At 42.4% G+C, this 25,411-nt stretch overlaps 1 protein-coding gene across 1 annotated transcript in view; it reads left to right on the top strand.

Annotated features, from left to right (window-relative positions):
• The window catches only part of LOC145398962 (protein stoned-B-like), a 106,018-nt gene extending 81,683 nt beyond the window's left edge, over positions 1–24,335 (top strand). The window contains 8 exon segments of the mRNA XM_080271694.1: positions 15,312–15,449; positions 17,883–18,154; positions 19,553–19,739; positions 20,105–20,175; positions 20,178–20,278; positions 22,077–22,248; positions 23,166–23,275; positions 23,825–24,335. Coding sequence (XP_080127820.1) covers positions 15,312–15,449; positions 17,883–18,154; positions 19,553–19,739; positions 20,105–20,175; positions 20,178–20,278; positions 22,077–22,248; positions 23,166–23,275; positions 23,825–24,335 — 1,562 coding nt within the window.
• The last annotated feature ends 1,076 nt before the right edge of the window (positions 24,336–25,411 follow it).

Raw genomic sequence — 25,411 nt, forward strand, 5'->3', positions numbered from 1 at the left:
CTTGGCAGTGCGCTGAATGCCAGGTTCCCCTCTGTGTAACCTGCTTCTTCGATTATCACAGCCAGAAGCAGTTCTAACAGTGCAAGTGTGGAAGCAGAATTATTTGGAAATAATGTGTAAATAATGTGTAAATAATGTGTAAATAGCAGGTGAAAGCAATGGATGTTCAGTTCATATGATTGAACAGTGTACTATAGTTTCATCTTACTGAAAGTGACAGTGAATAACATATTGTAAGTAAAATAGAAGGGTAAATATTGAAAATAGAATAGAAAATGTAAATAGTAATGTAAGTAATTAGTAATATAAGAATATGAGTACAAATAATTTATGTTATAACAGTGAGAGTGAATCCGTGGCTCTCTACGTATTTTACTGACTGAAAAATAGAATGACTTCAGTGATAATAAAATAATATGACTGAATGAAACTTATGGAGAAAGACTCCAGATATATATAAGTGTGATATAGTAATAGAAATATAAAGTGTGAGGGGTTTTATGAATAATAAATGACAGAGTGCCTAGAGCGAACTAGCGCAAGTGCGGCGATCAGACGCGCTCGTAATTTCCATTGCTTTCACACTGTTTTTTTTTTTAGTATGGATCCCAAACTACTTGAAAATGGTAGAATAGTGTTTATAGTGTTTGTATCTGGCTGTGGTAATCATATAACGGGTTGTCGGGAAGTGTAAATTGGAGACTTAGTTACCCTACTTCAGAGGTCTCCACAAGTCCTACGGAAACTGACGAAGGCTCAACAATTATTCCAGGAGAAAGCTGAAGGTATGTGCTATAAGCATATATAATTTTATTATTCTAGGACTAATAACTGATTTTTAGCAAATATTTTTTGAGAGTCTGTCGGAGCCCAAATAACCCCGCGGGACACGCAAGTAATTGGTAAACAAGCCCGCGGTGTAGGGGTTAATGAGGCATGTATGTTTAATGATGGAGTTGGGTGTTTAAAGAAAAGGCTTCACTTTCTGCCAGTCTGAAGTTTCAACTCAAAACTGTGACTTAGCTTAATAATTTGGCCATTTTACATTTTTGTTACGCTATGCTGCACCTTTACCAAGATTGTTCTTTCAAGCCTGCTGTAGGATTCAGGTTGAAATATATCGCCCTGCCTTTATTCTTTTGGAAATGATAAAATAATCATTCTCTAAGTACTATTACTGAAACGCGCGGCATACAGAATAGTGCCCCCGAAAACGAGGTGAGTGAGGAACAGCATAGTGCCCCCGAAAACGAGATGAGTGACGACCAGTATAGTGTACCTAGAAACGCACTGACACCCCCACCCGGACCCCACGGAGTAGCCGCAGCCCAACTACAGGATGCTGTGCGACAACGTCATAAGGGAGCCCGGGCCGTGCCCTCATAACACCCAGCCTTCGCACTGACACCCTAGCAGGAGGAGGACACTACCTTCGGGGAGTGGGATTGCCGGATCAGCTAGGGGTGGAGCTGCTCAATCAGCTCCGAACAGTGCCTCTCAGGAGACGGCCTACTGCCGCTCCCGCCTTCGCCAGACAGCCGATTGCCGCTCCGAAGGTGCTTCCCCCGAGTCGGCCTATTGCTGCTCCTCCCTCCGGCAGAAGGAGACGGCCTACTGCCGCTCCCGCCTTCGTCAGATGGCCGATTGCCGCTCTGAAGGTGTTGCCCCAGAGACGACCTACTGCCGCTCCTCCCTCAGCCAGAAGGAGATGGCCTACTGCCGCTCCCGCCTTCGTCAGATGGCCAATTACCGCTCCGAAGGTGTCCAGAGGTGCACTGACTCCCCCACTCAGGCTACAGCCAATTGCCGGGCCTTGGCACCTCATAGTTGTGCCCCTGGGCAGCCACAGCCAATTGCCGGGCCACACGGCCAAAGAGAGGTGTTGTTGGTGTCATCTCCCCAGCGTGAAACAGGCACCTGGACCTCCAGTATCGGAGAAACCCAGCGAGGCCTCACGGCTTCCCCTGGCCTCCGCTCCCTACGCCTGGCCCTGGAGAAGACCCACCTCAAGGACCCTAGTTCAGATCAGTGCCGCAGCCCATCCCTGACGGCGCACCTCGACTCTGGGGACCGCATTCCTCAGTCACTCCAGACCCTCCCCAGGACGCCCGGGCGTGATCTCTCCACGCCCATGAGGCGGCGTAAGACCACCTCCGGCCGAGACCTGAGCCAGAGATTTTTGGACCTGTTCGGCCCCAGTCCTGAGGGCCACACCCCTGAACCAAGCCTGGAGACTGCGGGCTCCTTCGCCACCTGGAGCCCTGGATGTGAGCAGACGCCCCTGCGAGTCGTCCCATGCCCTCTCGGCATGCCCTCCCTTGGCGGTGCCCCTATCCCGGCAGAGTTGTCGCCGGCGTGTCTCCCCGCTGCCCCCACTATATGAGTGAATCCTGTTAAGTGTGGTGTTGCCCCAGAACTAGGGAATTGACTTATGTTAAGTGTGACGTTGCCCCAGAATCAGTGTTACAGTGATACAGTGACTCAATGTATGTTGAATATCGGGGTGAGTGGAATCATGGGTGGATGAGTAAGGACGAGTGCAGAAACTAAGTTCTGGTGAATCAGACTCACGAGAGACGCCCTTGTAGAAAACCAGTAAGACTATTCCCCCGAGAAATCCTCTGTAGTAAATACACCCATGTCCGTAGAGAAAGTGTTAATAATATTCTCCCGTTTGTATTACCGTAAACACAGTGAATTCCCAGTGCCCTCCACTCCCTCGCTTTCTAAAGAATCTCCTCCCAGCAGCTAGTGTGAACGTAAACGAGGAGCAGAATCAAATGTCAAAACCCCTTTGCTATCAGATGATACTAAGTTTGAATTAATAATACTTACCCTCTCCCAATATTACTATAACTCTGTTCTGATCCTCCGCGAGTACTTCCCTCCCCCACCCCCCCGTGTGAGACTCACTCCACGTGCTCCCACACGCGCCTGTGTTCCCTGTACACCTGTGCACTAGAGTTACTGTATTGGCATCAGTATCAGTTAAGCCAGTATCCTGTGAGATACTAATATCCTAGTTAAGGTTTTATTTCTTTGTCATATATTGTGTTGTAATATCTGCTGCTTTTGTCCTGTGTCTGACTGTGGTAATATATGTGCAAAGGTTATCGCCTGAAGTTTTTGTGTCCTACCTCTCTTTATTGCACTAAGCCCCGGTCTCGAAAGAGGACCCCGCTACACGTTAGGTGCTTTAGGACCGAGGAGTCGGGCCTTTTTCACCTAGCATTACAATTACGATTTAGTTTACGGTCAGTTTGGATCAAATTTAGAAATATTCGATCAAAATGCGTAGATTTGCTTGAATTTTCAACAAAACTACTCAAAGTTTTTCTTCCATTCTATTTTCAAGTTCAGCCGTATAAGCCCTTAATCTTAGTTGGAGTTTTGACAAACTAGTATACGGAAAACATTGGGTGGGGGGCTAAGCCCCCCCTAGCCCCCCCCCTAGAAATTACGGCCCTGTAGTGAAATTAGGATAGGCCAAGCAAGGTGCACCTGTAAGTTTATCTTTTATTTCATTAAATGCTAGTTTTTGTTCCTCTACCCACTGGAATACAGCATCTTTTTTTCAGTAGAAGGAATAAAGGTTGTTGCTATATGAGAGAATTGATTAATGAAAGGTCTCTAATAGCCCGCCAGACTTAAAAATTGTCTTACTTCATCTACATTTCTGGGTTCAAGGAAATCCCTTACTGCTTGTATTTTGTTCTCAGATGTGTGGATCTCTTCTGCAGCTAGTCTGTGGCCTAAGAATTATATTTCCTTAAAGCCAAATTTGCATTTAGACAGTTTTATTTTCAAACCAGCATCAGGTAGCTTGTGTAGGAGGTGGTCTAATTTCTGTAAATGTTTATCTATTGTGTGTGTTGCAATTATAATGTTGTCCAAGTAGACAAATATTCTCTTTCCTAGCATTCCAGACAATACATAATTATTTAATCTTTGAAATGTACCTGGCTCTGTCCTTAATCCCATTGGCATTTGTTTATATTGGTAATGCCCTGTGTTTCTGGAGAAAGCAGTGTATTAGCTTGACTCTTGATCAAGGGATATTTGATAGTAGCCATTAAGCAAATAGACTGTGGATAATATATTATTTTCTAGTCCAATATTTTGCGTGAAGTCACTTAACAATGGCATAGGAAACTGGTCTGGGATTGTGTGTTGGTTTAATTTACGGTAATCTACTACCGCACGCATTTCTCCGTTTCATTTGGGCACAAAAAATAATGGGGCATTCCACGGGGAAACTGATGGCTCTATAATGCCCAGTTTTAGCATTTCATCAACATATTGATTTGCAGGGGTACATAGTGAGTGTGCTTCTGTGTAGGCTGGTACATACCTTGGTTGTGTGTCCGGGTGTTCGTTAATCTTGTGTTTAATCAGGTTAGTACATCCTAATTGTTCTCCAGGTAATGCTACAGTTTGTCGATGTTTCTGTAATAAATGTTGTAGATCATTTTCTACATCAAAGTTTCCTAAGTGAATCACATTCTCTTTTATGCATTCTCTGTCCGTAGATTTTATCTTGAAATTTCGGCTATAATTATTTCCCTTATAGGGGCAGGACATGTCTCTAAGTTGCATAGACAAGTCCTCTTTTTTGTCTGCACTTCCCCATTCGTCTGATTAATTAGGAACACATGAGTTTCCCTATCGTTATTCACCTGACATAATGCGTTTTTCACCGAGAGCCCTTTCACTCTATGTAATTATTCTAAGACAAGAACAGTATTATTCTTCAATTTGCTCTTTATGGTGACTTTCATATTATGAGTTAGGCGGAATAACTACATCATTGGTGAGATGTGCGGCAAATAATGTTATGGTTCTACTGTCACTTCGGTCTCTAGGCAAAGAGGATGGTGGGGCTGAGAGGGACAGTGTGAGTGCATGTGTACTCTCGTCCGACAGAGTAGTTTTGTTTAGATGTTTGATAGTTTCAACTTCTCTTGATTTTCTACTATTGATGGGTGACAGTTCTGATGATAACTATATGAAATCATAATTGTAATCTCTCCCATTCATATGTGGGAATAAAATTATATTGTCTGTCCTCATAGTTCTCAAACCCAATAACATGTTAGCTCTTATTGGTAACTTTTCTACCATATAGAAAATAGCAGAGATTGGTCTCGTAGTCTGTAAAACTGATGTCTAAATGTATCATGTCCTTTACGGTTATTTGTTTACCATCAACACCATGTAAGTCTATATCAGATTTCTCCAAGAAAGTTACTTTCTTCTTATTTCTAGAAATCCTCTCTAATTTCTCTCGTGTTGTTCAATTCACTGGAGAGCCTGTATCCAAGAATAATGAAATGTTTTGATCTTCACATGAAGCAGGCACCAAGATACACTTATTCCTGAGCATGGCTCCTATGTGCACTTTAGACTCGGCTTTATTTATGGTTGGCCGTTTTTTGTCGTGGCTTGCCCTTCTTCCGCCTTAAAAATAGATACAAATTTTTCTATTGTTTTACAGTTTGAGGTCCAGTGCCCGGAAGATTTGTGGTGCCTACGGTTTGGTTCATATCCTTTTGCCTTCTGCTTGTCCTCTTTATTCCTAATATAACATTCATTTTTTGTGTGACCAGGATTCACACAATAACACAGAGCTGACCTTTCTCTCTGCTGTGACCCTTGAGATGACTTTTCTTATTTAAGTTTTTCTGTGGCACGGTTTCTGCTTGGACTACATGCAAACTTTTGAGGCTGTCTGTGGCCTAGTGTTTGTGATCGCTGTCTCGACGTCAGCTGTTGTTTTGCTTGTCTGTTTTTGGGTCGCGATCGATTTTGTTCTTTTCTTGGGTTAGATATATTCATGGCTGCCACTGTGTCTATAATTCTCATTCTGGTTGTATTAGATTGTAATTCACTCACCCCTGCTTTGTTACAATTCATCTCTACCTCGCTCATAAAATCTAACAAACACATTCCTGGGTTGTAAGGTACAGTTTTAGCTGTCTTTAACCCGTGGATTGCGCAATTACCTTTTTTTATCCCTCCCCATGATGCGCAAAAAACGAAGGAAAAAAAGTGTTTTTTTTTGTTATTTTTTATTTATTATAAACTTGAGGAATTGTTGAACGTAGAGGATGGAAGTAATGCGAGTATAAGTGGCTGGGGAATGGTTGGGAGAAGGAGGGAGATGAGAAGACAGGAAGAAATCAGTAGGATAGAAGTTGTGGAAGCAATGAAGAAAGTTAAATCGGGGAAAGCCCCAGGAATTGATGGAGTGTGTAGTGAAATGCTGAAGCATGGGGGAGAGATAGTAGTAGAATGGATGTGGAAGATGTGCAGATTGGCCTGGGAGGAAGGTAGAGCCCCGGAGGATTGGAAGTCAGGTATAATTATTCCCTTGTATAAAGGAAAAGGGGAAAAAGAAGTGTGTGGTAATCATAGGGGCATTTGTCTTCTTAGTATAATAGGAAAAGTGTATGGTAGGATACTTATAGACAAAGTTAGAGAAAGAACAGAGAAATTCGTTGGAGAAGAACAGGGAGGCTTTAGGAAGGGAAGAGGTTGTGTAGATCAGATATTCATTCTTAGATCTTTAGTGGAAAAGTTTCTAGAGAAGGGAAAGAAGTTGTATGCGGCTTTCATGGATTTGGAGAAAGCATATGACAGGGTGGATAGACAAGGATTGTGGAAAGTGTTAAGAATATATGGAGTAGATGGGAAGTTGTTGAATGCTGTGAAGAGTATGTACGATGGTGCGAAGGCTGCAGTGCGTGTGGATGGTGAACTAAGTGAATTTTTCTCTTTGAAAGTTGGGTTGAAACAGGGATGTGTCATGTCTCCATGGTTGTTCAATCTGTACATGGATGGGGTAATAAAAGAGGTACAAGGTAGGGTAGTGGATGTTGGAGTGGCCCTGGTGAGAGAGGATAGTGTTTGGAGACTCCCTGTACTGTTGTTTGCAGATGATACTGTGTTGTTGAGTGAAGACGAAGGGGAGCTGCAAGGCTTGGTGGATGAGTTTGGGAGAGTGTGTAAGAAACGGAACCTAAAGGTGAATGTAGGGAAGAGTAAAGTGATGGTCTTTGAGAGAGGTGAAGTTAGTGAATGTACAGCGAGGTTGGATGGTGAGGAATTGGAAAATGTGAGTACGTTTAAGTATTTGGGTAGTGTGATGAGTAAGGATGGAGGTTTGGAGGGTGAAGTGCTTGAAAGGGTACAGCAGGGAAGAAAGGTTGCTGGTTCCTTGAAAGCAGTGATAAGAAACAGGAAAGTGAGCATGGAAGTGAAAAAGTTACTACATGACAGTATTGTGATACCAACTCTAACGTACGGAAGTGAAGCTTGGACATTGTTGGAAGGACACAAGTCAAGAGTGAGAGCAGTGGAAATGAGTTATTTGAGAGGAGCCTGTGGAGTCACGTGGAGGGACAGGCTGACGAATGAGGATATAAAGGAGCGTTGTGGTGTGGATGTGGATGTGATAGGAAGCGTTATGAGGAACACACTGAGGTGGTTTGGCCATGTGGAGAGGATGGAGGGTGAAAGACTGACGAAGAGAGTGTATATGAGTGAGGTGGAGGGGGGAAGAGGGAGGGGGAGGCCGAGGATGAGATGGAGGGATGGGGTGGAGAGGTATATGAGAGAGGGGGGTGTGAGTTGGGAGCAGGGCAGTGAAATGGCGGGGGACAGGGCGACTTGGAGGCGATTTGTTTGTGGCCACCCCAAACTGGATTGAGGCGTGTGGCAATAGACAGATAGATAAACTTGAGGATAAACATCCAAGGCATCATCTGGTGAAAAGAAAAAAATCTCACCATATTTGCGTAGGGGCATGCGCAAGTTTATGTACAAACGGTAGTAGTGAAAAAATATAAAAAATAAATTTTATGTTTTTGTTTTTATTATAAACTTGAACATAAACATCCAGGGCATCATCTGGTGAAGAGAAAAAAACTCTCTCTCTCCATCTTTGTGTAACGCCACGCGTAAGTTTGCGTAGGGGTCGAGTTGTTTACAGTGATGCATGGCCAGCACAGCCTGAGCTGTGGCTCGTAGCGTGATGCTACCCATCCTGAGCTGCGGCTCGCAATCCACGGGTTAATACCCTATCAGGTAATTTACACAGTGCAGCGCCATAACCAAGGATGTCTACAACATTCAGTGGTGACATCTTCCCATCAGCTGTTACCCAATTTGATTTCTCAATAGTGGCTAACAGTGTTCTCTTAACTGTGGATACATCTGCTGTTATTTCACCTAAGACAGGATTTGTTGTATGTTCTCTCATAGGACCTACAATCTTATGTCATTCTGGAATTATACCTGGCAAGAAATTTATACCTCCAGAAAATTTCTTCAAGAATTCTGTCTTAAACTAATTATATGTCTGAGCCCATAAGAGTTTATCAGATCTGAGTAGATAATCAGCTGGACATCTTTCTTGGGTAATACATGATAAAAAAACAGCATTTTTTTTTTTTTCCTTTTCATCTGTTATATGACGTAAAAAGTTTCTCACACTGATTTATAATGGACATCATATTAATGCGATCCTTTTCTGTGCCTGAGAATTATGTGAGATTTTTATCCTCGTGATAAAAATAGACATGGGTTGGCGAAGTTGGAACTGTGGTATTACCTCCGCAAACCATGTTGTTTGTTTGTTTCGTTAAATTCACTTGAAGTCCCTTGTTGTTATGGAAAGGGATAGTTGTGTAAGTGTTTCCTGACCTGTGAACCCTCGTGAGAATGTTTTCTTAGGTGTGTAAGTCGGAGATAAAATCTTCACTTTCTGCATCGGAGAAAGGTACCCAAGAAATGTCATCATCATCAATTTCTGAAGTGTCTGTTTATCTTTTGTTCATGGAGAACAATATATATCTGTTACGTTTTCCTGTTTTTCTACTAACTATGAAGCGCCACTGGGTAAATCAGATGCTCTGCCATTAGGCAATGAAATTGGTGGTGTTGAAAATATTTCCGTCATAGCACTAAGCACTAAAATAAAAAACTCATTTTGCTAAAGAATAGTGTCATGAAATAGTTATTATATGTGTTAAATGTATAGATAACTAAAATGAACATATATATATATATATATATATATATATATATATATATATATATATATATATATATATATATATATATATATATATATATATATATACTGTATATAATTGTTACTGCTTGTACTAGTAATTAGTAATGGACTTAATACAAATAAGTGAAGAAGGTGCTTGTACAGTACGTACGTTATTATATAGATGAAGTGGTGTTTGTTACTATGTTTAAGCTCTGGGAAAAATTAGTTAAAGGCATATACACCCACAAAGGAGGTAGAATGATGTCACTCTCGGAGACTCAGCGCCGTGGTGATGGATCAGGGTTGATTGACGTGTTATGATGTTCTTAGCAACGCTAGCACAGCACAAAGTCAACTTCTCACTCTGGTAGCTGTGGTGAGTAAATGAGTAACGGTTAGTAATGTTGAGAGTGTAACGATGGGTGAGTGGCGAGTGAGGTGACTGTGATATTTGCTGCGTCATCTGCACCGTCACCCCTGCATCAGTGCCTCCTGGTGGTTGTTGTGGTGGTGAAGTTGGAGGGTGGTTGGGGAGAAGGGCGGGGTCAGGTGGGGGTTGATGTGGTAGTGGGTTGTGAGTCAGCACTCTCCCTACAGCTCCGTTTCTTAACTTGCAGTGGTTGTGGTTACTTGATCGTTGATTTGTAGGCTTCTTTAGATGCTTCTGATATCTTGTACAATGTTTAATTGTAATGTCTTGCTGTGCGGTGTTAACCAGAGGATAATGTTGGCTATCGTCTTTCATGCTTGTTTCGTAGCAATCGTAGATATTTGTTTGTTGGTTTGCTGATTGTAGATTGATGCAGAAATTGGAAGGCTGGTTGCAACAATATATTGTCAAACCACTGCCTGTATAAAATTGTCAGGCATCATGTGGCTCAGACTTGTAGTATTTTTTGTTTCTATCTTGATAATGTAGGCTTAACTGTTGACTCGTAGACTCATAGACTCGTAGACTCGTAAACATGGTTCGTACGTTCGCTGCCGCCAAAACAATTAATCGTAATTGTAGTTTATTATATCTATGTCGTAGCCGAGCTGTTTTAACAGTGAGATGATTTGTAGGAGAAAATGTTTGGTTGTACTTGTCGTCGATGACAGGAGAAAGATAAAGATGAGTCTGCGGGTTTGATTGTAGTTTATTTTCTTCAAAGGGAATATCTCAAGAGTAATATAGTCTCACAGAGCAGAGCGTAATGAGATGAGAGTTACTCGCTAACCCGCGCACCTGACTTTTTCCCCACCGTTCCTCTCTCTTTCTCCTAGACCCCCCCTTCTTGCTCTCTCTCCTAACTCCTCCTGCCTGCTAACTCCTTCTCTCCCGTATATGAGAGAGTGTCACGTGTAAGGCACGGTTGAGTGGAATTTTCTTGATTCTGGGGACTTTTCGATCAGGCGTTACATCTTCTTTCTGTGGCATTCCTGAGAGAGAATGTGCGAACGCCATTTCCTCCAGCACTATCCATGAGTATCACCCAACCTCTGGATTACATATGAACGTTACTAGTTATTATGCATTGTATTATGATATTTTAGAGTCCTGACATACGCATGGGTCGTCTACGGTGGTCGGCTGTCCTCCACTTTCCTGAAGCATTATGTGGTTTGGCGATGCTGCAAGTATCTCTGCATAACCACCTTATTCTCCATTTGTTTTTATGTATAACCACCTCATTTTTCATCTGTATTTATGTATAACCACCTCATTCTTCATGATGGTGTATAACCACCTCATTCATCATCTGCATTTCTTTATAACCATCTCAGTCTTCATCTGTATTTCTGCATAACCACCTCATTCTACATGTATTTCTGTATAGCCACTGTATACTTCATATGTTCTTGTATAACCTTATTCTTCATCTATATTTCGGTATAACCATCTCATTCTTCATGTGTATTTATGTATAACCACCTTATTCTTCTGTAGTCCTGGATGACTAATCCATTCTTCACATGTATTTCTATATAACCACCTCATTCTTCATCTGTTTCTGAATAACCACCTCATTCTTGACCTTTCTTGTATAACCACCTCATTCTTCATCTACTATTATATAACCACGTCCTTGTTAGTCAGTCTTTCTGTACAACCAGCTTGTTCTTCACAATTACTTCTACATTAACATGATAACTTGATTCTTAATTCCACATATAGTAGCCCCATTTGTTATTTATTTATTGATTTGTTTATTTATTTATTTTAGGTTCAGTTTATTCCCTTAATATTTGGTATGTCCTTCCGTTTGTTGTGCAGTATTTTCAGTACTACACTGGTACTGTTAACCTGATGCGGAATGTGTCCACTAACTTAATGAAATCACCCTCTTATTAAGGTGACTCTTGATCTGGACTGAAGATGTGGTCTGAAAACTGTAGAAGAGAGAGAGAGAGAGAGAGAGAGAGAGAGAGAGAGAGAGAGAGAGAGAGAGAGAGAGAGAGAGAGAGAGAGAGAGAGAGAGAGAGAATTGTCAAACGTCTGTGCTCAGGACAAATGGGAGAAAGTGGGTGAGGGAAGGAAAGGACAAAGACGAATGAGGCAGTATTAAATTAATTGGAGGAAAGGAAAGGAAAGAAAGCGGAGAAATAAACAGAAAGAGGAATGGGGCAGTGGTTGACAAAAGTAGAACACAAGTATAGAAAAAGAAATGAAAAGGAATTGAAATGGAGAGTAACAGAGAATGGGAATGGTGGTGCTCGGGGGGGGGGGGGAAGACTGCGATAGGAGAAAACAAGAGGGAAATTTAAAGAGAAGGGAAAAAAGAGGATGAGGAAGATATTGGATATACACAGCGGTTGGAAGCAGAATAAATACAAATAGAGGAAATGATAGCAAAACAGGAAAACAAAACAATGGTAGGATGCAGGCGAAATACGCAGAGGCAATAAAACGAAAGAAGGAAAAAAGGACTATAGGAGAGGAATGGAAGGGCAGTGTTGTTGGAGCAGAAAGCAGAGTAGTGACTGAATAGATGGGAAAGGAAATGGTGAAGAAGGGAAGGTAGGAAAAGATAAAGCAGAGAGTGGATGTTGATAGAAACAGGCAGAGAAATGGTATAGGAAGAAAAGAACTGAGAAACTGTGAAAACAGGGATGGAAAAGGGAAGGGAAAGAAAAGGAGGATGAGGAAGGGAACGGACGGGTAGATTGATAGGGAAGAGAAGGTAAAATTGATGTAAAAGGAAGGCGTGGGAGAGAAATTACAAGAAAAGGAAAGGAAAGGGAAAGGACAGTAAATTAAAATGAAGAATGGAACAGGGAGGAAGACTGGCTGGAAGCTGAAGGTAAAATACAAATAAAGCAAAGAAATGGGAGATAAATTACAACAGAAGCAAAACGAAAGGGAAGATAAAGTAAAAGAGGCAGGAATGTAACGCAGAAATGCTGAATATTGGCAAACGGCTGATACACTGGCAAACAAGCAGTTAACTTCACACACTTGTGTTTCCACCACACTTGTATGTAACTACGTCCTTCCCTGCCACGCACGCACCCGCTCCCTCACTCACACACCCATACACCCTCACTAACCCACTCACTCCCACTCGCCCACTCACTCGCCCACTCACTCTCCCACCCACCCACTCACCCATCTCCCCACGCACTCACTCAATCACTCACTCACTCACCCCCACTACTCAATCACTCTCACTCACCCCCACTCACCCTCTCACTCGCACACTCACTCGCTCACCCAGTCAACCACTCATCGAACTCACCCACTAACTCACCCACTCACTCACACACTCTCTCCTCCAAACACACACACACACACACACACACACACACACACACACTTGACCTGAGATGCCTGAGATGCAGTTCAGCCCAACTGCTGAGCCAGGGCCACGCGGAGCGCCGCCCTCAGATGCTGTGGTTGAGGTGATGCAGTAAACTGTTGTCGTCCCTAGTTGACTGGTAATGTGGAAGCTGTGGGTGGTCCGGTACTGTCTTGAGGAACTTGTCTTATTCTGGATGTGAATGTACGTTGCACTGCTTCAGTTATTCTAATCTGTCCAATGTTTGTTAGACACCAGAGCTGGCGACAGTATTCGAGCAGCGGCAATACTAAGGACTTTTATAAAATGAGCATCGTTTGTGGTTCCCTGGTCTTGAATGTCCGCAGTATCCATCCTATTTCTTGTTTCGCTTTCCCTGTAGCTGAGAGAAAGTGGAGTCATCACTGAGGGTGATACCAAGGTCCCGTACATTACTTTGTTGTTTGATAATTGCACTGTCTGGAGTCCTGTATTTATTGATGATGTGTTCTATCTTAGGGTGTCTGTAACTCATCAGTTCAGTCTTTGAACTGTTAAACTCCATATTGTTACCTTCATCCCACTCAGACATCATGTTCAAAACATTCTATTCCAGTTTACAGTCTTCTACCATTCTAATTGTTCCTATAATGCGGGTGTCGTCTGCGAAGGAAGTAGCCTTGCAGTAGTTCAAGTTGACATCTATATCACTGATGAATATGAGAAAAAGCAACGGTCTATAACAGACCCTTGAACAACTCCGCTTGTTACCTCGGATATCCTTGATTCTTCTCCTTGGACTACTACTGACAGAGTTCTTCCCGCAAAAAAGTTGTGTATCCATCCAGCGATCCTTCCCCTTATTCCGATACCCTGCAGTTTTTCTATGAGGATCGGTTGGCCGACCTTATCAAAAGCTTTGGAGAAGTCGAGGTACACGACCACTGCTCCAAATTCGTTCTCCAGGTATCTGTCAACTCTGTCCTGCAGAAGTAGCGATAAACAAGACCTTCCTTGTCTAAATCCGTGTTGCCCTTCATTAAATAATTCGTTCCTTTTCATGTTTTCCACCATTGTCTTTACCAGGATCCCCTCAAATACTTTAATAATGTGAGAAGTTTTTCCAACCGGTCTATAGTTTTTGGCTGCCGTTCTGTCTCCACCTTTAAAAACCGGTGTGACTAAGCCAAGTTTTAGTTGTGCAGGGATCTAACCCTTGGCCAATGATGTTCGCCACAAAATGTACAGTGAAGTAGAAAGAGTGTGTGCACACTTTTTCAGGAGCACAGCTGGGACCATATCTGGGACCACACACACACACACACACACACACACACACACACACACACACTACTGTACAAGCCTCACTTTTACTCTCACAGTATCCCGTAAACACCACATTCACACCACTGCTGAAGAACCTCCAAGCAAGAACCACCACCACACATTATCTCTGAACTAATACCACCTACATCCTTCCTCCACTGTATATACACCAGTCACTCATTACTTCCATACCATCCTCACCTAGCCACCATTGTACTAACACCATCTACATCATCATACCTCAACTCGTATACACATACCAAATGGTAATTTTGTTGTGTGCATAACCATTTATGTTTTTTTTCTTCGCTTTCTAGCCTAACCGAAGGGGGTGGGTTCTTGGTAATTTCCGTGGTAAATACTTCGTTTTACACATAGGATATAGGTAGTTTCCTCCAGTTCGTAAACCCCTTTGCTATCGCATCTTTAGTAACAAAACTAAGCTAACCATCTCGAACCTAAGCTAACGTATCCTATTTTTAACGGAGCTGGGATGCCGGACAGAGCTAAGGGCTGGAGAAGTGAGTCCCAACAGTCCCTCCCTAAATAAGACGCGAAGCATTTGTGAAGGAAATATATACAATATAAAAGACACCCTCCCCTTTTGATCTATCTATCTATCTATTGCCAGACGCCTCAATCCCGTTTGGGGTTTGATTCAATAATAAAAAAAAAGTAGTTTGTGATTATAAGGAAACTGAAAAAATATCCAACAATCACACTCACGACTCAGTGTCTGCGTACCACCTTCACCCACCTACCCTTGTACAAATTCCACCACCATCCACTGGCCACGCACCAACTACGCTGCCTAAGTACCCCTACACATACCAGACACACCCACGACCCCATGCCCGCACACCACCCTCACTCACTTACCTTTGTACAAATACTCTTTATTCTAACTAGGGGTGTATTCTCGTCGGTCATTGGAGCTTCCTATCACCTCTTTCTGAGCGTTTTTCCTGTATACAGCCCGTTCACGTTCACGTCTGTTTTATGTATGCAATCTGTGCTGGTATTAAGGAAACATGCTACAGACACGAGAGTGGAAAGGAAAGGTGTAATAAGCAAAGTAAATTGCTAAGGAAGAGATGCAAGAAGCCTTTTAAGCATAGGCCCTCAAAGACAAGCACCTACCTTCACGCAGTGCCCTGCCTCGCCCACAGGTTCTGGGAAGAAGGTGTTCGTGTGCCTGACGGAGGGGTCGGCACTCCAACTCTTCAAGAACAAGGACGACAAGGATCCGTTCCAGGAGCTCCCACTTCAGGCTTTCTACTGTGTCTCCGATATAGATATATTTTCAAGTCATTTTCTCTAGCCATTTTCTCATACTTATTTTGCGAGTTTTATTTTGCGTTTCTCGTACCTGCCAATCACTTTTTTTTTTTTGTATTTTTCATTTTTTTTTTCTAGTTCTCTGTTTTGCTGTCCATTTTACATTTTTTTTTTTTACCCGTCTTTCTTCATAAATTATTATTTTTTACTGTCATGGACATCGGCTCGTTTCTAAGCTTTTTTTTTTTTCTGTTATTTTCTGTTCATTTTTGCATTTTTTCCACGTATCTTTTAGTTAGTTGTTAAAAAATTCATCCCTCAAACTCTCTCTCTTATAGCGCTGCCTTCTTTCGATATTTTTTTCTACTTCAGTCTTTGTCTGTTCATTTTTGAAGTTTTCCAGTAATCTTTTATCAGTTTTAAATTTTCATCCATCGTCCATAATGTTTATCATTTTTTTTTCGTGTTTTCCAGATATCTTTCCTCGTATATCTTTATTCTTTCTCATATCTCCCCTCATATATCATTATTCTTTCTCACTCCATTTCTTGATTTATCTCACACGACTTTTCACAAATCTTCTTTAACCTTCCGTACTCACTTTCTATATGTTATCTTTGCACCTTTGCGCTCGTCGTGACAAGATAAAATATTACTTATATTCTCCTTCCTTTAAAATTCCATTGTTTTGTGGACCCACTGGCTTTTAACTCATTCTCTGTTGGTTGGCTGTCACTGATTTTTTTTATTCTGGTTCACTGCTTATCACCACTTGTCTCCTTATTTTGTTTACTTTCCATTAATGTTTATAACTATTTCCATCTCCTTAGTTATCATGTCTCGATCACAGAAATGTACTATTGCAACCCTCTGACCTCTGTAACCGTTACTACACTCCACACTTAACCTGCTCTGATATCATCCGCACCCAACAGCATCAGTTTCCCTGTATGCCCACAAGAGTTCTTTCGACTTGGGAGATATCGCAGCACTTCTTCCTTACTGATTTATTGTGCCTATTGCTCCTCCACATCCTCTTGTGTGCTGTTGAGTTAAGCTATATTGATATTAAAAGGATATACGTAACATACAAGAGAATGTTTGGGTGTAATATAGAAAATAATACGCTAAGAAAGATGCGTTGCAGTGTCACACACTCAAAATACATTCCTGAATTTCACTTGCAGCACGTCTCTTGCAACACTGCTCCTGTTCTTCATAACTACTTATATTTTTCACTACAAACACCACCTCCATAGCCACTCTGCCAGCACAAACTTGCCCTTAATTTCACTGAGGCTGATAGACACGATTTCTTCCCAAGACGGTGCTGAAGAGCGTCCGTTGGGCAAATAACAACAAATACTGTACTAACATTCTTCTCTCCGGGTCGAACAAAGGCGGTGATTCGGGTTGCCTCTTTGCTCGATCGTTGTTCGAGCTGAGATAGGGGTTTGGTTTGCCTCGCCACACTAGCTGGGACTATATTTATAAAATCTCTTGAGCTTAAGTTGTGTGTAAGAGACTGTTTGAGTACACGCTTTTCTTCGCTCTTATTGCTGCCGAACAATTTTTCAATCAACTTAATGAATGGTAAGGTGATGAAATACGATAATAATGACAGTCTTTTAAAATTATGAGATCTGGTTACTTTTTTAATTTTTTTTTAGTTATCTTCCGTTACCATGAATCATCATGCAGAGTCACTTAAATCTAATGACATACTTTCTATTTTGTTCTTACTGCCTTGAGAAGACTCTGTTTAGATTAGGAAGAGAAATAAGGTTCCTGAGAAATCACTTCAGTTTATTTCCGAGATTTTCCTTTTCTCCCGATAATGTGATGCCACTAGGGAGCAAAAAAAGGTTAACTTACTTAGAATACCTACAGGTGACAGTGATAATATGGGTCTGGATGTTAGTTGAATAGTCCGCATTTACTCTACCCGGAGAGGGAAGCCTTCTCGTGGTGGCACCAGTATGACCGGGTGGTTCCGCTACCTGGTCATACAAGCATCCTTCAGTTCCCTCTCTATCTTCTAAAAGGAGGACGGCGGACTGCAGGACAAGGGTAACTTCAGCTGTGGTCCACTGCGTTCACAGTCAGATGAGCCAGGGGTTGCAACCACTGATACCACTCCGTTGCCCTGACAAAAATTCCTTACCCCTATGAGCTCGGTTAGTTTGGAATACCGATTTTACTAGTAACCATGGAGACCCACTCTTATCTCATAAGTAAGGCACATTAACCCTTTGACAAGCGACTCTGGCTGGCAGGAATAATAATAATAATACATTCGCGACCAGAGACGATTGGTCTCTCTCTCTCTCTCTCTCTCTTCTCGATTTTTCAACTTGTATGATTTCAAGATGTTCAAAATTTTCCGTACTCTGCCTTTACAATAAACTTCTGAATTATGTTTGCTTTGCTTTGAACATTTTTCTTTCTCCCCGTCGCAGGAGCGCAACAGTTCGACCAGTTCGGCAAGGTCTTCAAGGTCATAGTCCAGTACCTATTCTACAAGGAACGACCGGGAGTACGACCAGGCCAGGTGTCCAAGGCGGAACGACTCACGACCAAGATTACCAAATTCGCCCAGCATGCCATCGCCGGGGACTACGAGCACGTGAAGGAGTTTGCCAGCGACGTGCGGAAGCTGGGTATGCCGGTCGAGCACGCCCCGCAGATATCGCAGTTGCTTAAGGTTGGCACGCAGAACTATGAGGATCTGAAAGTGTGTGTGGGCTTGGGAGAGGAAGGGAGAGGCAGGAAGAGGTAGAGTGAGGCAGGAAGGTAGGGGAAGGTAGGGAAAGGCAGGAGAGGACAGAGAGGCAAGGAACGGCAAGGAGATACGGTAAAGGAAAAGGACAGGGTGAGGTAGGTGGCATGCTGTAGAGGAATGGAAGAGCAGGGAGAGATAAGGAGAAGCAGGGGTAGGAGCGGGAATAGGCAGGGAAGGGCAGAGAGAAGCAGGGAAGGATAGTGAACCCAGGGGAGGCAAAGGGAAGAAGAGAGAGAGAGCAGGAATAGGCAGGAAATGACAGTGAGGTGGTTAAATCGTACAGGAGTGGACTGCTGACAGTGATATCTTGATCCCAAGTGGGGCAGGGGTCAGTATAAGCATTCGGTTTAGTTAAAAGACTCTTAACTGATCCCCCATATGATCCACCTACATATAAAAAAAATACTCATCATCAAACCAGTCCTGAATATAACAGCTGCATCGTGTGTACAGTGTGGACATTGCGGTTATTAGCGCCCAAGCAGGACAAGTGATTGCGTGTAGCGCAAACTGGTGGGAGTAGGAGGACGCCTGGACCTCAGGGAGCAACGTATCTATTCAGTGCCCAAAGTCATTATTAAAAAAAAAAAAACATCGAAGATAGATCAGGCAATAAAAAGACAATGACAAATAGTGATGACTCTATTTCAAATTCAGTACATATGAAAGCCTTTTAAGTACCACAGGCAAAAACAGCGACAACTAAAATGGCAGCCAGCTGGTTACAGGGGCAGCTCGTATCTCGGATCTACTGTACATTGTTCTCCCTGCAGACCAATCTCGAGATTTCTTTCATTGTAGGATCCTGAACTCTTTATTGGAAACACAACTGTGTTGTTTATTTGACGAATTATTACCAAAATTTAATTGTTTCGTTCGTTACTCAGCAGCAATTACCTCACATATTTTCATCACAGTCTTCCCATTAGTTTTCCTATAATCTGGGCAGTAGGACAAACTAATAGAAGTGTACATATAAAATCCTATTCCTTAGGTCATGAAGATAAGAAAGCATATTAACTCAACCCGATAACATAAAAGAGTTTTGTATTTCATTCGTTGCTACCGTACTGGATTCTTTATTCAACATAGGATGGTGTCCTGATAGTGAAGGGACTAATGAAAACTGTATTTAACTTCTCTAGTTCGAAAAGTCTTTGTTGATCTGAATTTATTCGTCTGGAGATACAAAGAATTGCCTAAAACTTACGTAATCGTTTAGAATGTATCAATCAGCAATGTTCTGAAGAAAATAAAAGCACAAACATTGCCAAACAATCCAAATTAATTATATACCAAAATCTATATGTATTCCCATGTCAAGAAATTATGTAACTCGTGTTCTGGCAGCTGTTCTCGTCGCTAATAGAGGAGCAGCTGTTTTCCCTGATGGTGCACAGAGACCGCGCCCTCAAGTACAAGAACGAGGAAGTGCAGCTGACGGCGGTGGATGAGATCTACGTGGAGCAGGACATGAAGGGCGTCGTTCACCACATGATAGCTAAAGTCAGGATCATCTTCCTTGGCTTCCTCTCTGGTGGGTTGAGATTCTTACCTGGCTGAATTAATTAGAGAAAAACAGTGTTAAGCAAACCACAGTAGACTATCTAGGATGTTTGTTGCCTGCCTACTTTCCAGGTGTCAGATGAGCGGTACAGATTAAAACAGACACACACCCACACAAACACAGACACACACACATACACACGTGTGTGTGTGTGTGTGTGTGTGTGTGTGTGTGTGTGTGTAAGTAAGTAAAGATTCCACAGGTCATATAATATGAATATAACTGATTTAAATGCTTCCTTGAAATGAATGAGTCTTAGTTGCTCAGCAATAAAAAATAAAGTAATGCAATGCAAAAGCGTGGCAGTGGGACATACGTGACTACTACACCGTCAGGCATGCCGAACGTGGACTTTGGCATCAACAATATGAGGAAGCAGGGTCGCGAGGTGGTGGGCCGCCACGACATCACATCATCCCCATCATCACAGAGGAGTGGATCAGGCTGGAGGCGGTCGAGTTCCACTGCCGCGTCTACGGCGAGGAGTTTGAGAAGGCACAGCGCATAAAGTGAGATTCATACGACTGATGCATTCAGGCTAATTTGGGGGAATAATAAACTCAGAACGAATACTTGAGAATATCTGGATCTTTACAATATATTTAAAACTGATCTTTAGGTATATTTTAACCTTCAAATTGAACTGAAAATTCATCTTTGGGGATATCTTCATTCAGAACTCAATTAGGGCATATTCAGAACTGATCTTTGGCATATTTTCAGCATCATATCATACTCAAGAGTTAGCTTTGGATCTATTTTAAGCACAGAATTGATTCTTGGGAATATCTGAGATCAAAACTGTTCCTTTGATACAGGCTTAACTTCTTAAATGTTCTCAGAATCGATCTTTTTAGTTGTTTGTGCTCAGAAATGCTCCTTGAGAAGATTTTGAGCCTCACATTGCATTTATAACTGATCCTTGAGCAGAGACGCAGCCAGGATTTTGTTATGGAGGGACCTGAACTTTTATTGTTATTATTCGTGAAAAACATTATATCAGCATCTATATTAATGAAAATGTCTGGTGTTAAGGATGCAAAGCGCGAAGAGCTTGTTAATTCGTGAGTGAATAATTGAATATATAAATTATTAAATGAGTGCCTTCCCATTCAACTTGTTAGAAAAATGGGAACCCGCTCCCTCGTACCCCCCTTCCACTTGGCTGCGTCCATGTCCTCCAGTATTTATGTACTTAGAATTGAACTTTGTGTTTAATTTGAGCTTGTATTTTCACTCAGGACTGGTCTTTGGCAATAATCGTTCTCAAATCTGCTCCTTGAAAATATTTTGAGCTTGATATAGCAATGAAAACTTAGCTTGAGAAGTTTTCAGATCCCCGTAAAAAAGCACTTCATGGATGTATTTTAGCTTCATATTGTACCCGCTGGAATAATGCTGACTCTCAATATTGTACAGTATTCAGAATTGATCCTTGGCAATATTTGGAGGTTATGATTGCATTCACAACTCGACACATGTACTCCTTTAAGTTTGTAATATCATATATTTTTTCAGTGTCCGACTCAGGGCATAGGCTTCACAGCCTGCTATCAAGGCCCAGGAGTCCTCCTACATACCATACACCTCTACATGTCACCACTTCGGCGTTAACACCCACCGTCCATATTGAATACATGCTAGGGCTGTCTCATACAGAACTGGTGTATTGGTATTAGCGGGGGTATTTTTACGACATGTCGGCGGGTCTTCTGGTAGATCAGTAAAGCCTGATTTAATGAAATTCAAATCCTTAAACTGTTCTCTGCTCCAGCGGGGATTTGAAACTGGGTCCTTTAGGACGGCAGGCCACCTCTTTAGGACATTATAGAGTTTCATATCGTATTTAAAACGGATCCTTGAGAATAAAATGAGCTTCGAACTGTACTCGGAGTTGGTCCCTGGTATTTTTTTTTTTTAAATTCGCATTGTATTTAGAGTTTATCCTTGTGATTATTTTAAGTCTCATAACACACTCTATAGCTAATGATCCTTGGGAATGTTTTGTGTCTAACCCTGTTAATCCGCTGCCGTCATTTATACTGGCTGTCTCTAGATGGCTCAATTCACCTTTGAAGAGACAGAGTAGATATTGCCTTCATCAACATCTTTGCCAACAAAGGTCCTTCCTGATTTGAACAAAATCGTCTTGTTTTAGGCAGAATATGATAACAAATACGCCGTTGTATTGGAGGGGTTTATATCCCACTCAGTAATTAAATGATCCTTGCCACCATTTTGAGTTGATATTGAACCCAGTACCATCCTGCATCTACCAGGTTAACTTCCCCATTAATTTCCCCACAGGTTCAAGCCTCCTGACGCATGCTACATCGAACTCATGAGGTTTAGGGTCCGGCCCCCCAAGAACCGTGAATTGCCCTTGCAGGTGAAGACGAAGGTGACCATACAGGGAAGAAGGGTCCATATCTTCTGTGACATCCTCGTACCTGGCTTCTCTGGCAGGAAACTTGGGCAGGTAAGCAGAGAGAGAGAGAGAGAGAGAGAGAGAGAGAGAGAGAGAGAGAGAGAGAGAAACTAACTAGAAATAGAAAAAAAATTGATTGACCGCGAGAGAGAGAGAGAGAGAGAGAGAGAGAGAGAGAGAGAGAGAGAGAGAGAGAGAGAGAGAGAGACTAACTAAAAATAGACAAAAAATTGATAGACAGAGAGAGAGAGAGAGAGAGAGAGAGAGAGAGAGAGAGAGAGAGAGAGAGAGAGAGAGAGAGAGAGAGAGAGAGAGAGAGAGAGAGAGAGAGAGAGCGAGAGAGAGAGAGAGAGAGAGAGAGAGAGAGAGAGAGAGAGAGAGAGAGAGAGAGAGTAACTAGAAATAGACAAAAAATTGATAGTCCGAGAGAGAGAGAGAGAGAGAGAGAGAGAGAGAGAGAGAGAGAGAGAGAGAGAGAGAAACAAACAAGAAATAGACAAAAAATTGATTGACCGAGAGAGAGAGAGAGAGAGAGAGAGAGAGAGAGAGAGTGAGAGAGAGAGAGAGACTAACTAGAAATAGACAAAAAATTGATAGACCGAGAGAGAGAGAGAGAGAGAGAGAGAGAGAGAGAGAGAGAGAGAGAGAGAGAGAGAGAGAGAGAGAAAGAGAGAGAGAGAGAGAGAGAATCCTTCAGTGTGATAACGCGAGTGCTGAGATTATATCCTGTATTTTGTTTGCATCGGAAACTCGCAACACTTCTTTCCTAACGAAATATTTTGCTTGTTACACCATAATATGATGCTGTGTGATAATATTTGACTAACATTGATATTATATGCATTAATCAAAGGCAAGAGAATATGAAGGTGAACCAGGCGAAATAAATCGCTGGGGAGGAGTTGACAGGAAAGCTTCTGTGCGAACGAGAATAGTACCTTAAACTGGTGATGGCCTCGCTTTGTCAGGTCCCGTGTGAGGACGTGGTGGTGAGGTTCCCCCTGCCTGAGTGTTGGATCTACATGTTCAGAGTCGAGAAGCACTTCAGATATGGATCCGTCAAGTCTGCTCACAGGAGGTGCGTGCTGATTCTTATTCACCATTACTCCCTGAAAGTTCTATCTGCTTATCCATTTACTGTCAGACGCTTTAATTCTGGAGAGGGAGGCCAAGAGCAAATCGCTTCCTTGTCACCCGACCCTCGGTCATCAATCTGCCCTTCCTCCAACTTACACCACCCTTATTTAAATGCCTTTCCACCTTGTACTTTCTCCTCATCCATGGTCTCCCTCTCCTGTATGTTCTACTTCTTACAATATCATTCTAAGATTTTAAGAAGTAAAGAAGAGAAAAGTACTTAATTTTTTTTACATTTTGTCATGATGCAACTTTGTCAAAGAAGGATTTTAAAATGTATGTCATAAGAATACATATGTGTAACCTGTTCGTGGTGCCTTATTTCTTTCCCAAATTTGTGTTGTATATACTAAGTTTAGGTAGGATTTCTGTGACTGAAAATAAAGCTATAAGCACATAATTCTGGATTTTGTGTATGTTACTCGTCATGTCATTATTTTTAGCACAATTTATACTAGATCCCTATGACACAACCAATCTCCCTTGACAGAACCGGCAAAGTGAAAGGCATCGAGCGGCTTATGGGGACGGTGGAGACGGCCCAAGCAGCTCTTACAGAAGTGACATCGGGCCAGGCCAAGTACGAACACCAACACCGTGCCATTGTGTGGAGGATGTCACGACTACCGAAGGAGGGCCAGGGCGCCTACACGAACCACACCTTCAGCTGCCGGATGAACCTGACGGCGAACGATCAGATGCCAGAGTCGCTGGATGAACACTGCCACTTGGAGTTCACAATGCCGGCCACGACCGTCAGCCACTGTGTCATGCGATCCGTATCAGTAACAAATGAGGATCCGCCTGAGAAGTACGTCAGATATCTAGCCCGTCATGAGTACCGTGTGGAGATGGAGTTTTCGTCAGGAACTGGTCCAGCTGACTTCATGGCTGCCACCATGAAGGATTACGAGACGCTGGCGAAGGAGGAGACAGCGGGCAAGCAACAGGAGCAACAACAGCAACAAAACAACGAGTCTAGCAGTGATGATTTGTCGTAACCGAGACCATGTTTCCTCCACTCACCCAACACGTCACTCCCTTACTGGTATATAGGGTCCCAATGTCTTAGCTAGCGAATGATTCTGCCTTTGCATAGTGTCTGCTACTACTGCTGCAACAGCGAAGATGTCTTATGAATCATGGTCAGCTGAGTTAGCCATATTCAACCAATGTATGATATTCACTGGTAGTTAAAAGTTACGATTATAAGTGCATACGATAACTAAAAACAACATTGTAATAAATACTGACTGAAATATTACATAATAGTAAGATTAATGTGGGCAAGCACACCATTTATTGTAGTGCTTAACTCCGTATTGTTATGTCGTGCCAAAGGCCAAGTTATCTAAAACACTTTCAAAGCACAGGACCGCGTCTCTCTAGCTCTGGTGTTGAAGTATAAGGTGCGGCAAACTTCCTTGTAGTGTCGTGTGTCGGTGTGCTGAGCGGCGCCTGCAGCTGCTCTACCCCGTCACCTCATACCACAGTGGAACAGTTCCTTGTAGTTGTTGTGTCACCAAATTGTGCAGAACATGAACCATGAAGAAAAGTCTAGAAACCAGGGAGGCATCCACATTGATGGAAATTTTTCCACCTGCAGAGGAATTCTTAGTTCCTCATCGTGGAGGGCAACCCGATTCATGGGTCCCTTACCATGATAAGTACCCTGCCTCACCCACAGGAAATGGAGCAGGGAAAGAATTTCAGACATCTTCAGGCCCGTGATTCACTGCCGGGAAACTCTATGAAATGAGTGACCCAAAGTACGATAAATATGTAGCCTAATGTTGTATTTGTTTAAAAGTAGATTAAAGCGCATGAATAAGACATTCCTTGCTCATATCTTCTCTTAACCAGTGGATGCTTCCCTCCTGTATAACCACCCAATGTAAACAAGGCTGTTATGGCTCATTCATTGGTAATTAGCCGGTACCGAATACTGATGTAGCACATATAAAATTATAAAAGTATTCAATATCGAAAATTGCTAGATGTTCAAAAGCTGCTCATGACAAGTTAAAGTTTTGCGGATCTGTCCAGTAGACAAGGAATCATATTTTCAGTGGCTTTG

The sequence above is a fragment of the Coenobita brevimanus genome, chromosome 47 (assembly GCF_032717465.1).
Source record: "Coenobita brevimanus isolate Jiangsu-jjx chromosome 47, ASM3271746v2, whole genome shotgun sequence".
Lineage (NCBI taxonomy): Eukaryota > Metazoa > Arthropoda > Malacostraca > Decapoda > Coenobitidae > Coenobita > Coenobita brevimanus.